General features: G+C 33.9%; 2 protein-coding genes across 2 annotated transcripts in view; both read right to left on the reverse strand.

The window, feature by feature from the left end:
• Positions 1–971, reverse strand: part of LOC107495573 (structural maintenance of chromosomes protein 6B) — a 67,321-nt gene extending 66,350 nt beyond the window's left edge. The window contains exon 1 of the mRNA XM_016116719.3: positions 956–971. The gene's annotated coding sequence lies outside the window, so the exon portion shown is untranslated. The remainder of the gene's footprint in view (positions 1–955) is intronic.
• Positions 972–8,749: 7,778 nt separating this feature from the next.
• On the reverse strand, positions 8,750–13,406 carry LOC107495590 (leucine-rich repeat receptor-like protein kinase TDR). Its single transcript, XM_016116743.3, has 2 exons — positions 10,467–13,406; positions 8,750–9,359 (listed from the first exon to the last, which is right to left on the reverse strand). Exons 1-2 carry the CDS (start codon positions 13,141–13,143, stop codon positions 8,917–8,919), a joined length of 3,120 nt encoding a protein of 1,039 aa, XP_015972229.1. The 5' UTR covers positions 13,144–13,406; the 3' UTR covers positions 8,750–8,916.
• Positions 13,407–15,997: the final 2,591 nt, after the last annotated feature.

The raw sequence follows: 15,997 nt of genomic DNA on the forward strand, positions 1-15,997 counted from the left end.
GCAGCAACTAAGCAAGCAGTTGTTCCGTCTTCATTGATAATGAAAACAGTAGGGACCACAAATAGGGAAGCCCAAGGACTAAGCCCAATTAAATGGATTTTGTTTTTCTCATGGGATTAAATGGGTTAAACTATTTTTTGGTTCAATAAATAGGGAAGTCCAAGCCCAATATTGTTCTTTTTTGTTTTTCTAACTAGATTCTTTAGTTCTTTTTTGTTTTAACTAAATGGGTTAAATGGATTTTGTTTTTCTTATGGGATTAAATGGGTTAAACTATTTTCTGGTTCAACAAATAGGGAAGCCCAAGCCCAATATTGGCATAAGTGGATGTAGATTTTAAGCACCGAGAAAATCATTCAAATTCTCTCACTAAAACACTTAAGACACATTCACAAATCACGAGCATATATATATGAAACATAGATCCCCCAATTTGTGATCTTTTAAATCATAAGTTGTCTCAGGATAAGAATAATGAAGTGTAAGACTTCCAACTAGATGAGCCATTGCCTCCTAAAACTATAATCAACAAATATCAGGAATAAATGCCTCTATTCCCCATTCACGCTAAAGTACCAAAATTTAATCCAAGTAGCAAAAATCCAAACAAAATACAGAATAACTAAAAAACAGTTCCAATTAAAACATTTAACTCCTTGTGCTTATCTTACGTTCGTAGCAGAAGAAATCAGAAAACGATCCCCCTTCATTCCAAACAGCCAAGTATCTTCCAAAATCAAGTATGCAACATGGCCAAAAATGGACCATAGAGAAAAATGGAGCATGAACATCTTCAATAATCAAATGGCTTAATAACACATACTTATACTTGATATATCAAACATATTGAATCAAGAAAATTGTTAAGCACAAAGAACTTGGTACAGAACAACCAGCAACCTGTACCTGGATAAACCATTTATTACCTCAATCAAAATAGAAATAATGAACTTACTTGAAGATAAGAATAACCATGAATCAACTTCTTCATGAAATGAAAGAGTGAAACTTGCTCCATATCAAATTATGTGCAAACCCTATATTGTACATATTGGATAAATCAGAACAAAGATGAAGCAACATTCACAACAACAAATTCTTGATCCACAGAGTCAGAAGAGAAAAATTATTTGCTGCAAAAACTAGATGCATTAGAATAATGAGGATACTTACAGCGCAAGAACATGAAAGTGCAGAAGCAACAAGCGATGGGCGGTTGATTAACACATGCAACTACAAAGGCGAACCAAAAGAATAAATGAGATTTTAAAAAAGAAAATAACCAAAATATTGAAATCAAATCATTATTACCTACGGGAAATCCATGCGGCAAGCGTAACTGTGAAAAAATAAATAAAATTGGAAAAAAATAAAGAAGCAAAGAAGAAGCAGCAACTAAGCAAGCAGTTGTTCCCTCTTCATTGATAATGAAAACAATAGGGACCACAAATAGGAAAGCCCAAGGACTAAGCCCAATTAAATGGATTTTGTTTTTCTCATGGGATTAAATGGGTTAAACTATTTTTTGGTTCAATAAATAGGGAAGTCCAAGCCCAATATTGTTCTTTTTTGTTTTTCTAACTAGATTCTTTAGTTCTTTTTTGTTTTAACTAAATGGGTTAAATGGATTTTGTTTTTCTTATGGGATTAAATGGGTTAAACTATTTTCTGGTTCAACAAATAGGGAAGCCCAAGCCCAATATTGGCATAAGTGGATGTAGATTTTAAGCACCGAGAAAATCATTCAAATTCTCTCACTAAAACACTTAAGACACATTCACAAATCACGAGCATATATATATGAAACATAGATCCCCCAATTTGTGATCTTTTAAATCATAAGTTGTCTCAGGATAAGAATAATGAAGTGTAAGACTTCCAACTAGATGAGCCATTGCCTCCTAAAACTATAATCAACAAATATCAGGAATAAATGCCTCTATTCCCCATTCACGCTAAAGTACCAAAATTTAATCCAAGTAGCAAAAATCCAAACAAAATACAGAATAACTAAAAAACAGTTCCAATTAAAACATTTAACTCCTTGTGCTTATCTTACGTTCGTAGCAGAAGAAATCAGAAAACGATCCCCCTTCATTCCAAACAGGCAAGTATCTTCCAAAATCAAGTATGCAACATGGCCAAAAATGGACCATAGAGAAAAATGGAGCATGAACATCTTCAATAATCAAATGGCTTAATAACACATACTTATACTTGATATATCAAACATATTGAATCAAGAAAATTGTTAAGCACAAAGAACTTGGTACAGAACAACCAGCAACCTGTACCTGGATAAACCATTTATTACCTCAATCAAAATAGAAATAATGAACTTACTTGAAGATAAGAATAACCATGAATCAACTTCTTCATGAAATGAAAGAGTGAAACTTGCCCCATATCAAATTATGTGCAAACCCTATATTGTACATATTGGATAAATCAGAACAAAGATGAAGCAACATTCACAACAACAAATTCTTGATCCACAGAGTCAGAAGAGAAAAATTATTTGTTGCAAAAACTAGATGCATTAGAATAATGATGATACTTACAGCGCAAGAACATGAAAGTGCAGAAGCAACAAGCGATGGAGATAGCGGTTGATTAACACATGCAACTACAAAGGCGAACCAAAAGAATAAATGAGATTTTAAAAAAGAAAATAACCAAAATATTGAAATCAAATCATTATTATCTACGGAAAATCCATGCGGCAAGCGTAACTGTGAAAAAATAAATAAAATTGGAAAAAAATATAGAAGCAAAGAAGACGCAGCAACTAAGCAAGCAGTTGTTCCGGCTTCATTGATAATGAAAACAGTAGGGACCACAAATAGGGAAGCCCAAGGACTAAGCCCAATTAAATGGATTTTGTTTTTCTCACGGGATTAAATGGGTTAAACTATTTTGTGGTTCAATAAATAGGGAAGTCCAAGCCCAATATTGTTCTTTTTTGTTTTTCTAACTAGATTCTTTAGTTCTTTTTTGTTTTAACTAAATGGGTTAAATGGATTTTGTTTTTCTTATGGGATTAAATGGGTTAAACTATTTTCTGGTTCAACAAATAGGGAAGCCCAAGCCCAATATTGGCATAAGTGGATGTAGATTTTAAGCACCGAGAAAATCATTCAAATTCTCTCACTAAAACACTTAAGACACATTCACAAATCACGAGCATATATATATGAAACATAGATCCCCCAATTTGTGATCTTTTAAATCATAAGTTGTCTCAGGATAAGAATAATAAAGTGTAAGACTTCCAACTAGATGAGCCATTGCCTCCTAAAACTATAATCAACAAATATCAGGAATAAATGCCTCTATTCCCCATTCACGCTAAAGTACCAAAATTTAATCCAAGTAGCAAAAGTCCAAATAAAATACAGAATAACTAAAAAACAGTTCCAATTAAAACATTTAACTCCTTATGCTTATCTTACGTTCGTAGCAGAAGAAATCAGAAAACGATCCCCCTTCATTCCAAACAGGCAAGTATCTTCCAAAATCAAGTATGCAACATGGCCAAAAATAGACCATAGAGAAAAATGGAGCATGAACATCTTCAATAATCAAATGGCTTAATAACACATACTTATACTTGATATATCAAACATATTGAATCAAGAAAATTGTTAAGCACAAAGAACTTGGTACAGAACAACCAGCAACCTGTACCTGGATAAACCATTTATTACCTCAATCAAAATAGAAATAATGAACTTACTTGAAGATAAGAATAACCATGAATCAACTTCTTCATGAAATGAAAGAGTGAAACTTGCTCCATATCAAATTATGTGCAAACCCTATATTGTACATATTGGATAAATCAGAACAAAGATGAAGCAACATTCACAACAACAAATTCTTGATCCACAGAGTCAGAAGAGAAAAATTATTTGTTGCAAAAACTAGATGCATTAGAATAATGATGATACTTACAGCGCAAGAACATGAAAGTGCAGAAGCAACAAGCGATGGAGATAGCGGTTGATTAACACATGCAACTACAAAGGCGAACCAAAAGAATAAATGAGATTTTAAAAAAGAAAATAACCAAAATATTGAAATCAAATTATTATTATCTACGGGAAATCCATGCGGACAGCGTAACTGTGAAAAAATAAATAAAATTGGAAAAAAATATAGAAGCAAAGAAGACGCAGCAACTAAGCAAGCAGTTGTTCCGTCTTCATTGATAATGAAAACAGTAGGGACCACAAATAGGGAAGCCCAAGGACTAAGCCCAATTAAATGGATTTTGTTTTTCTCATGGGATTAAATGGGTTAAACTATTTTTTGGTTCAATAAATAGGGAAGTCCAAGCCCAATATTGTTCTTTTTTGTTTTTCTAACTAGATTCTTTAGTTCTTTTTTGTTTTAACTAAATGGGTTAAATGGATTTTGTTTTTCTTATGGGATTAAATGGGTTAAACTATTTTCTGGTTCAACAAATAGGGAAGCCCAAGCCCAATATTGGCATAAGTGGATGTAGATTTTAAGCACCGAGAAAATCATTCAAATTCTCTCACTAAAACACTTAAGACACATTCACAAATCACGAGCATATATATATGAAACATAGATCCCCCAATTTGTGATCTTTTAAATCATAAGTTGTCTCAGGATAAGAATAATGAAGTGTAAGACTTCCAACTAGATGAGCCATTGCCTCCTAAAACTATAATCAACAAATATCAGGAATAAATGCCTCTATTCCCCATTCACGCTAAAGTACCAAAATTTAATCCAAGTAGCAAAAATCCAAACAAAATACAGAATAACTAAAAAACAGTTCCAATTAAAACATTTAACTCCTTGTGCTTATCTTACGTTCGTAGCAGAAGAAATCAGAAAACGATCCCCCTTCATTCCAAACAGGCAAGTATCTTCCAAAATCAAGTATGCAACATGGCCAAAAATGGACCATAGAGAAAAATGGAGCATGAACATCTTCAATAATCAAATGGCTTAATAACACATACTTATACTTGATATATCAAACATATTGAATCAAGAAAATTGTTAAGCACAAAGAACTTGGTACAGAACAACCAGCAACCTGTACCTGGATAAACCATTTATTACCTCAATCAAAATAGAAATAATGAACTTACTTGAAGATAAGAATAACCATGAATCAACTTCTTCATGAAATGAAAGAGTGAAACTTGCTCCATATCAAATTATGTGCAAACCCTATATTGTACATATTGGATAAATCAGAACAAAGATGAAGCAACATTCACAACAACAAATTCTTGATCCACAGAGTCAGAAGAGAAAAATTATTTGTTGCAAAAACTAGATGCATTAGAATAATGATGATACTTACAGCGCAAGAACATGAAAGTGCAGAAGCAACAAGCGATGGAGATAGCGGTTGATTAACACATGCAACTACAAAGGCGAACCAAAAGAATAAATGAGATTTTAAAAAAGAAAATAACCAAAATATTGAAATCAAATCATTATTATCTACGGGAAATCCATGCGGCAAGCGTAACTGTGAAAAAATAAATAAAATTGGAAAAAAATAAAGAAGCAAAGAAGAAGCAGCAACTAAACAAGCAGTTGTTCCGTCTTCATTGATAATGAAAACAGTAGGGACCACAAATAAGGAAGCCCAAGGACTAAGCCCAATTAAATGGATTTTGTTTTTCTCATGGGATTAAATGGGTTAAACTATTTTCTGGTTCAATAAATAGGGAAGCCCAAGCCCAATATTGTTCTTTTTTGTTTTTCTAACTAGATTCTTTAGTTCTTTTTTGTTTTAACTAAATGGGTTAAATGGATTTTATTTTTCTCATGGGATTAAATGGGTTAAACTATTTTCTGGTTCAACAAATAGGGAAGCCCAAGCCCAATATTGGCATAAGTGGATGTAGATTTTAAGCACCGAGAAAATCATAAAACATTTATACGTGTAATCGTATCTATTTTTTTAGATGTCCATTTATGTGATCAATATAAAAGATAATTATTTTTGTTGATATAGTATTACATAATTAGATACAAATATAAAATTACTTCGCATTAAAATTATTTTCATAATATCATTACTATTTTAAAAATGTTGCAATCATGCATAGGTTTTGTTGCAATCATGCATAGCTTTTTCCTATTATATTTTTTTTGTATGAATGTGATAAAAATGAGAATAGAATATAATTATAATGAGAACGAGAATATTCATTTTTCAATAAAAAATAAAAAACATGTGTATATAAAACCACGATCATTATATATTTATATATAAATTTATATGTTATTTAATTTATAATATAAATTAAATAATTTAATAACCTTTTTTTTCGTATGCATATAGTATAGTTAAAAAATTGGCCTCGCGAAATGTGCATTGCATTTTGATTATCAAAGAGTGGGTGAAAACTCGTTAACCCAAAGGGAACAAATATACTGTAAAAAACCCAATCATGGAAAAATGTAAGAAAAATACTAAGGCAGTTTAGTTTGTAATTTTATTCTTGTAAACTTTTGTTTAAAAAGCAATAAAAAAAGAATAAAAATAAAAATTTTATATTGTACACCAAATCCAACTTAATTTTATATGAATAATTATGATGAATTAAAATAAGATTGAAAAGAGAATAAAAGTTTTTTATATGGATTTTAGGTCAAAATAATGAAATTTAAAAGAATATCTTAAAGAATTATTTATTTTTTTAAATGAGGACGAAATTAGTAAAAATAAATTAGTTGAATTTAATTTGTAAATATAATAATGTAGTTAGATATGAATTAAACTAAATATTTATTCATTAATGTCACATATAGTGTAACATTCAAAGGAGTGTTAGAATTATTAAGTTATGGAGACAAAATTGTTTTTTTTTTAATTTTAGCTAAACAAACTTAAAATAAGAAGAAAAAACACATTTAGGAATAAAAATATTTTTTTATTTATCAATTATGTTTGGATAAAATATAATAAAAATATTTTTTTGTTTATTTATTATATATAAAATATATTTTTTTAAAAAAATTGATCTTTTAAAAAAAGATATAAATTATAACTTTTCATAATTTTTTTTATTTTTTAGTATTTTCATTTTTATTATTAAAAATTTGTAAACACACTAAAAAATAAAAAAAGACATTTTTTATTAAAAAATATCTTTTTTATTAATTTAGTTGCATCCAAACAAGCACATTGTCAATAAAGAACAATAAATTCTCTCTCTAAAATGACTTGGTGATCAAATTAAAAATATGAGATTAAAAATATGAAGAAGCAGCAACTAAGCAAGCAGTTGTTCCGTCTTCATTGATAATGAAAACAGTAGGGACCACAATAGGAAAGCCCAAGGACTAAACCCAATTAAATGATTTTTTTTTTCTAATGGAATTAAATGGGTTAAACTATTTTCTGGTTCAATAAATTGGGAAACCCAAGCCTAGTATTGTTCTTGTTCGTTTTTCAAACTAGATTCTTTATACCTGTTGATGACTTTAGTAGCTAATTTTAATATACATCTAACATAACCCAATTAATTAATCTAAATACCTTGTTTGAATCACAACACTTTCCAGTGGCGTAAAACTGATAACACTGGTACTAATACAATTATTGCAATCCAAATCTTGTTCTTTCATGAGACATTTGTCACTCACACACACTTTTAGCATAAATTTACATGTGTTGATTTGTCTCCTCTATCTATACCCAAAAATTTGCCTTATTAATAAACTAAACTTCATACAATGTAAATATCTATAATTCTATATCACCTTTTGTTTTCTCTCCTTCCTTTCCCAATTTAACTGCTTACTCTGCTAATCTTCTTTTCTTCCACAACTATCAATAGCTTATTTTCAAATCCCAACATATTTAGGAATATTTTTCTTTTAACATTTCTTGATCTATGAGAATCCAATTATATTATATACAGAGAGAGAGAGAGGGAGAGAGAGTTTAGAGGCTCAACTGTAAGAGTTTAAAATATAAAAACTGAATTGCATATTTAATAAAATGATATTTTGGACTAAATACCTTAAAATTATTGATGGTCCATTAATCTAAATTGTTTAATGTTTTATGGTATGTTGTGCACCATGCCTTGTGAAGTATACCCTAGCCTTGAATTTTTTTTCCGCCGTAAACTACTATAAATTTTTAGCTAGATTTAAAAGGAATAACTTAATAAAAAATATTTAAGTGATCAATACATTTTTTTTCTACATTTGTACCAATACTGAGTAACTTTTTCATTTTTAATGCTAAAACTTAAAAGTCTTAGCCCTAGCATTACCCAAACTTAAATTATATGCAACTAAAGTAAACTAATAAGAAATTTATTTCACTTGAAATCAACACAAGACCAAACACACTATAAAATTATCACATACTACATACATAGCGATTTTCTCTTGTTCATGAATTCAATTTTGATATTTTTTGGAATAAATTTGACACCGTTAGTATTTATCTCCCCCCACCCCCTCCCAAAAATATGCATAATATGCAATCGATTTAAATTTATTTTCTTGGAATCATTGTCCTCAATGCAAATCCATATTAATTGAAACAGTTTTAACTGTATCTTTGTTTGTCTTTTCGATATTTCTTTTTATCATCTTCACATGCTCACTAGTAGCTATTGCTGGTTCCCAATTTGGTTACTGCTCCAAGCCTTCACACTCTCTAATTATACATATGGCATATTAATAGAGTCATAACAATATATAAACGAAATAAGATAGAAAAAAAAAAAAGGACAAGTAACACTTGAAATTCCATTTAAAGTTAAAAAATAGAAAATCACTTTCTCCTATACCAATCCCCCCACAATAAGAAAAAAATCCCCACCAAAAAGAAAGGAAAAGAAAAAAATATATAAAAAGAGAAAAACATTGAAATCATATATGAACATATTGCATTAATTAGCTTTCCGCCGTGGCCTTTTGTGCCAAAGGAATTTCACCACCACCAACCACCACATTGTCCCCGCCGCCGCCGCCACATCGACCTATAACAATACTATCCAGATCCAGCAACTTCCTTTTGGGCTTGGCTTCTTGAAGCATCAACACTACATCCCTCATTGAAGGCCTATCAGCTGGGTTCCTGCTTGTGCAAAGCAATGAAATTCTAAGCATTTGTATCATCTCTTCCCTCACTGAGGAACACCCTGAACCTGCATTCTTATCTAATATATCATCAACCCCATCTTTGCTCTTTATCTTTGACTTCACCCAATCGACAATGCTATTCCCATCTCCAAATTCTGCATCCACTGAACGTTTTCCACTTAAGATCTCCATTAACACCACCCCATAGCTGTAGATGTCACTCTTTTCATCCACTTGAAGAGTATAGGCGTATTCTGAGGTAAAACGAGACCCAAAAAAAAAGGGTTATTAGACTATTAGCCTTCTAATCAAGTACAACTTTGTTATGAATTTAATTTATTTTATGAGAACAGGACAACACATAAGAGCATTAAAAAAACATTTAAGTCCAAATCCAGAGGCTGTTAATTACTTTAATGGGATTGCCTAATCACAAAGACCAAAGTCAACATCCTCATGATTCAAAGAGTTAATGAGAATTGACAATATTCTTAGGTGGTCCCCTTTAATATTTGAAGATCTTTGATAAAAAGCAACGTGTGAAAGTGAAACACCAAATAAATAAAAAAAGAGCTGCCTATCCATGCGCAGTAGTGCTCAGAACCCATGCACCGAAATTGGTCATGAAAAGTCCCAAGCGCCTCTCTTCTTAGATAACACTGCCAACCACATTGCACCACCTTGCCATGCCAATTTTGACCACACCCTCCAAAGTTGCCTTCACCATTCACATTGCACACCAAGCATTCTATTTGTACATTCACTTTGAACACTTGTGGTCACACCATTGTAAGAGAGAGAGAGAGAGAGAAACAAATAATTTTTATAGAAATTGAGAAAAAGGAGGGAAGAAATAAAGAAGGCAGTTATTATATAAAATAAAGTAAGATATACTATAATATGACTTACTAGTTCATCAGAGAGTCAACATGCATGTATGATAGCTCTTATAATTATTTTAACAAGCTAATTTCCCAATTAATTACTTGATACTCTTCCAAAGTGTTCAATATAGAAGAGTTCCACCAATAAGAGCATTTTCTTGCACACTCCATCACCATTTAATATCCATGCATACTATTTCTTCGTGGACCATGAGCTCCTCATACAACAGGTAAGTCACAATATTGAAAATGACAAACTATACTTCAACTAAATTAGTTCGAGCTAGCAAAGTGAATTTATTATTCAGCAAACTATACTCGCTAGTCGCTATATACGTTTCTTTTATTCACTTAATTTAGGAAGATTAAGCAGTTTATCCATGAATGAATGAATGAAGTCTAAACATAAAAAATGAACAAATTAGCATGCACTTCAGTTATGTAATGATTATAATGAAGACCAGTTAGGAAACTCACCGGGGGCAATGTAGCCGTATGATCCAGCGATGACAGACATGGATTCATCGGTCTGGATCAATTTAGCCACCCCAAAATCCGCCACCCTGGCCTCCAAGTCAGCATCTAGCAATATATTACTAGGTTTTAGATCGCGATGCACGATAACAGGATCACAATCATGGTGAAGGTAGCAAATCCCCTGCGCCACACCAAGGGCAATCTTGTACCTAGTGAACCAATCAGAAACGAGATTATCACCCTTGTTCTTGCCATGCAACAAGTCATCTAAGTTCCCATTGGGCATGTACTCGTAAAGCAGCATGGTGCACTCTCTGTTGCTGCAGCACCCTAACAACCTCACTATATTCCTGTGCCTCACGTTCCCCAACACCTCCACCTCAGCAAGCACCCCTCTCCTCCGTCGGATATTCTCCTTTTGCTTTCCCCACAGCTTCTTAACCGCTATGATGTCGCCACCTGGCATTTCCGCTCTGTAAACCGTTCCAGTGGACCCCATCCCTAAGATCTTATCAGACATCGACAAACACTCTAACACATCCTCCGCCGTGAAATTCAGTCGTTGAAACGCCGTTAACTTCCACGGTCCCATCTCCTGTCCGTCGTTACCGAAACGGCGGCCGTAATTCGCGTGGAAGCACCGTGTCCCCGCTACGAGGACGAAAACTCCGATCCCAAACGCCGCTGCAACGATCCACACGATCGCTCCGGCAGTTTTCCTCGGCTGCTGTCGTCGACCGTCGACCTGGTTGTCCTCCGAGCCTAGCGTCTCAGCCGCGCATGGCTTCGCGACCATGCCGCCGCATAGGCCGGGGTTGCCGGAGAATTCCGACTGGTGGAGGTTCGGGAAGATCCCCGACGAAGGTATAGGTCCGGTGAGGGAGTTGAAACTGACGTCGAAGTTCTCTAGCGTGGTGCAGTTGTTGAAGTTCGAAGGAATAGTTCCGGTGAGCGAGTTGTGCGAGAGATCCACGTAGGTGATCGAAGGCAGCGCTGAGATTTCCCATGGAATGATTCCGGTGAGTGAGTTTCTACTCAGATTCAGCTGAATCAGCTTCTCACAGTTTTCAATATCCCATGGAATGCTTCCGTTGAGTGAATTCCCCTGCAACTCGATCCTGTATATGTTCTTGCACCCTACGAAGTCGGGAATCTCACCGGTGATCTTGGAACCCGCAGCGGAGAAGATCTGGAGGCTGGTGGAGTTCCATATGTTGCTCGGCAACGCGCTCTCAAACGCGTTGCCGGAGATGTTCAAGAACTGAAGCCTTACGGCATTGCCGAAATCCTCGGGAATTCTCCCGGTGAATTCGTTGTCGCTGATGTCAAGGAACGTCAGGTTAGGGAGTTGACCAAGACCTAACGGAATTTGACCGTTGAAGCGGTTATTCTGAATGCGAACCCTGGAGAGGGAGATACAGTTAACAAGTGAACTCGGAAGCGAGTCGTTAAAACGGTTATAGAAGAGGATGAGCCTGTTGAGGTTGTTGCCGTTGCAGAGGTTTGGAGGAATGGGACCTTCTAGAAAGTTGGTTGAAACATCCACTTTCTGTAACAAACCGTTGGAGCCGAGCTTCTGAGGAAGAATTCCGGTGAGTGAGTTGTTGAAGAGAAGGAGGAAGTTCAAGTTTGGAAGGTCACCAACTGTTTGTGGAATTGACCCTGTTAGATTGTTCAGTTCCAAGCCCAAGAAGTTGAGTTCCTTCAGCATTGAGATTTCTTCCGGAATTGAACCCGTGAGCTTGTTATCTGACAAATCAAGAGCTTTCAGTAACTTCAAGTTCCCTATGCTTCTTGGGATTTCACCCGTTAACTTATTCTTGAACAGCAACAGTGTCTCCAGCATTGTTAAGTTCCCAACAAGTTCTGGAATCAGAGGACCTGTGATGTTAGTACTTGAGATGTCCAAGTAGCTGAGATTTGTTAACATTGCTAACTCTGTTGGTAATGGTGATTCCAATGGATTGTAACCAATTTCCATGTGTTGTAGCTGTCTGAGGTAGCCTAATTGCGGTGGAATTGGACCTACCAATGAGTTCCCGGCGAGGTATAAGAAGTTGAGTCTGGCCAAGGAGCCATAACTTGGTGGGATTGTGCCATTGAAGTAGCTTCCTCCAAGGTTGAGGTGTTCAAGGAAGCGAAGCATGGAGAGTTCTTGTGGGAGAGGTCCAATGAAGTTGTTGCTGTAAGCATTTAAGACTCTCAAGAACTTGAGCTTAGATATCCCCGGTGGGAACGTTGAGTTGAAGGAGTTGTGACTGATATCCAAAGTCCTGAGTTCGCTGAGGTCAAAGATTGCAGCTTGGAAGGTTCCACTGAAGACATTCCGACTTAGGTTCAAGTGGTTGAGGGTAGTTAGGTACCTGATTTGGGGTGAGATTGTGCCTGAGAAGTTGTGGTTTGAGAGGTCCAAGGTGGTGATTTGTGATGTTTTTGAGTGGCAAATGATGCCTGTCCATGAACACCATATAGGGTGGTCTTGGTTTTCGGTGTTGGAGGAGAAGGATGAAGAAGGGTCCCAATCATGGAGGATGTTGTTAGGGTCTATGAGGGATGATTTTATTGAGAGTAGAGAGATGAGTTGGAGGGGTAAGGTGGTAGCAGAGAAGACAAGTAGGGTGTGGCAGTAGAAGAAGAAGAAGAAGAGGGAGAAGGAAAAGAAGAAAGGTGTCTTCATGGTTTTGGGTTGGAAAAGGTTGTGGATGAGAATATGGTTATGGTGGTGTTTATGGAGGTAGTAGATTTAAGGGAATGAAGGTTTTGATGAGGAAGACAATCACTTTTTTGGAGTGCAGGGTGCAGAGGGAGTTTCATCATGATAATTTGCTTCAGTGGGTTTTGTTGGTGGACATACATAAAAGAATAGTAGAGAGAGAGTGGCAAAGTTTTCTCTACTTGTTCTACTACTTCATTATTATCATCTTAGCTTCTACAAACAACACTATTAGTTCCTCCTTTATTATTATATGAAGATCCTAAAATCATGTCATCAATTTCTCTCACCTCAGTGTATTCTACCTTTGTCTGATATCAATCCAATCCCCATATACTTTATTTATTTATTTTAAATTTTGTTGGTGAATTCTTTTTCCACCTTTTCTTTTTTGCTCCCACTTTTCATCATTCCCTTGCTCCCCCTTTATCTTTGGATGATAATCAAATTGATAAAATTATGTCATGTGTAACAGTGCCAATGTCTCTTGCAGGATCCAAGAAAGCCATATCAATTTTCCCACCATATTCCACCCAAACCATATTTTAAATAAATACATATAAAAACCCATTTTTCTTTATGCATATACATTACAAATATGGAGGCTTTATTTTGTCTTTTCTTTTAATATTTTATTTTTTTCCCTTTTCCTTTGTTGTGGTATTTTATGGTCCTATTTGGCTCTATCTTTCATTATCATTTGCTTGTCTTCAAGGTCCAGCATGGAGAATGGAGATTCAGGTGAGAGAGCCTTGTCCTAATTAAACAACAGCATCAGCATGGACCACTATAGAGATATTCTAAATAGCTTATACAAATATGTCAGCAATTCAGCATAATCCCAATCAAGGGATGCACTGTCCATATATGCATTTCATTTATTTATTCATTCATTTTCATTCAATCATTCCTATAATTTAATAACTAAGATTTTGGGATCAGATTTGGTTGATCATTACATTAGGCCTTTATTTTGGACGTATTAGACGCAAGAAGGAGCAAACCTCAATAGCTTTTTTTTTTTTTTTCAATTTAAGACCAATCTAGCAATGTTGTCTTTGTAATTGGTTTTAACAAACTTTTGAAAAAAAAAATGTACAAGCTAAGCATAATTTCCTTAAGTACATCAAATACATGCCAAACAAATTACCAATTTCATCTACCTTATCTATGTAATCATATTTTATCCTGCAAGCTAAGAATACAATCTATTTATGACGCAAGCTTGGAGATTAGATGATAAAATTAACAGTTTACCGGAAAGATATATGATAAAATTACCTAGTGATGATATTAGCTTCATATTTAAAGAAAGCTTGCTACAAGAGGGTACGAAAATATTTTATTATTATAATATTTGATCTTATAAGTTGTTTATAATCAAGAAGGACAATTTTTGGGTGAAAAGAAAGATTAATTATATAAACCGTAGAAAAAAAACAGATTTGCAAGGCTTTTTTGTAGGGTCAAATGTAGCTAGAGGCCAGGGCTTAAATAATTTCAAAGTAGTGGCAGATTATTGAAAGTACATATGTTTAATTATATTGGCATGACTTATATTTAAATGCATACTATTTTAATTTGTCTTATATATTTGTTAGTATAAATAATTTGCTAATTAAGAGACAACATTGCTATAAAAGAAAAATAAACCACTGGAAAAATTAATAGAAGAAAGATGAAAGCATATATATGTTCTCTTATTTAAAATGAATGAATCTTCTTATTTTTTTTCAATTATTTGATATAGTATAATTTTTTATTTTTTATTTTTTAAATAAATTAAAGAAAAATATGTAAAAAAATATTAAATAATAAAAAATTATACTTTATTAAATAATTAAAGAAAAAAAATTGAAACGATCCCCTTTCGTTATACAATGATGGATGGGTTCACACTTGTTGCTTAACTAATAATACTATATTAATTAATTAAATACCGAATATGCTTAAATTTTATCGCTTTTTCAGCACAGTTTGACTTCGCTAATTAAAGCAATACTATGATGGGAAATTAATTACTACCAAAGTAATAGATGCTAAGATAAGAATAAAGCTTCAAAGTTCAAACACAATCATCCTCACTCCAACCACTGCATGCTGCCATCCAACATCTTTTTCTCCTCTAAAATGCGTCTCATTTATTTATAATTTGGGCCTCGCTACACATACAAGCAAATAACGCATACAATCCTTACAAGTTGGCCCAACTCAGGTTTAATCCACGCGCACTCCCTTCCTTTAAATGGAGCGTCAATTTCACGCGCGTCACTCGAACGATTACGCTTCAAAAAAACCGCTCGTTATGACTCACTCTTCCTCTTCTCCTTCAAAGATAACACAAATCCTCAAGTTTCGAGCAACATTCCAAACTGAAGAGACATTTGAACTCGTCATGAATAATAGCAGAAACCATCAACAAAATATTATTCAAGGTACGTTATTGTTTTACTCATCTTGAACATTTTCCACATTTCTGTTTCTGATTTCGAAATCGAAGAACTATGTTTTACTGTTCTTCTATGTTCTTCTAGGTTTTATTGATCTTCTTGTTCTAAGAAATTGAACACATGGTGTAAATATATTTGATCCAATCATAAGTAATTTTTTTTCCATAATTAAACTCTCTCTGGTGTATTCAAAATGTCTGATTTACATGTACTATAATATGAAGTGGTGATCCAGATAGATTGGAACCCATATATGACGGTCTGCATAGAGATCTGCATAATACACCCAAACACAGACTATAAATACACCCGATAAAAAATTAAATTTACACCTCTGCTGCAGATTTTAACCCAACACTACCTGAAAG

This window comes from Arachis duranensis, chromosome 3 (genome assembly GCF_000817695.3).
Source record: "Arachis duranensis cultivar V14167 chromosome 3, aradu.V14167.gnm2.J7QH, whole genome shotgun sequence".
Lineage (NCBI taxonomy): Eukaryota > Viridiplantae > Streptophyta > Magnoliopsida > Fabales > Fabaceae > Arachis > Arachis duranensis.

Excerpts from the sequence above, each read along its gene's own strand:
- LOC107495590 (XM_016116743.3), bottom strand. The coding sequence starts at position 13,143 with ATGAAGACACCTTTCTTCTTTTCCTTCTCCCTCTTCTTCTTCTTCTTC. Across the intron at positions 9,360-10,466 it reads ATACGGCTACATTGCCCCCG|AATACGCCTATACTCTTCAA; the intron begins GTGAGTTTCCTA and ends GTTTTACCTCAG.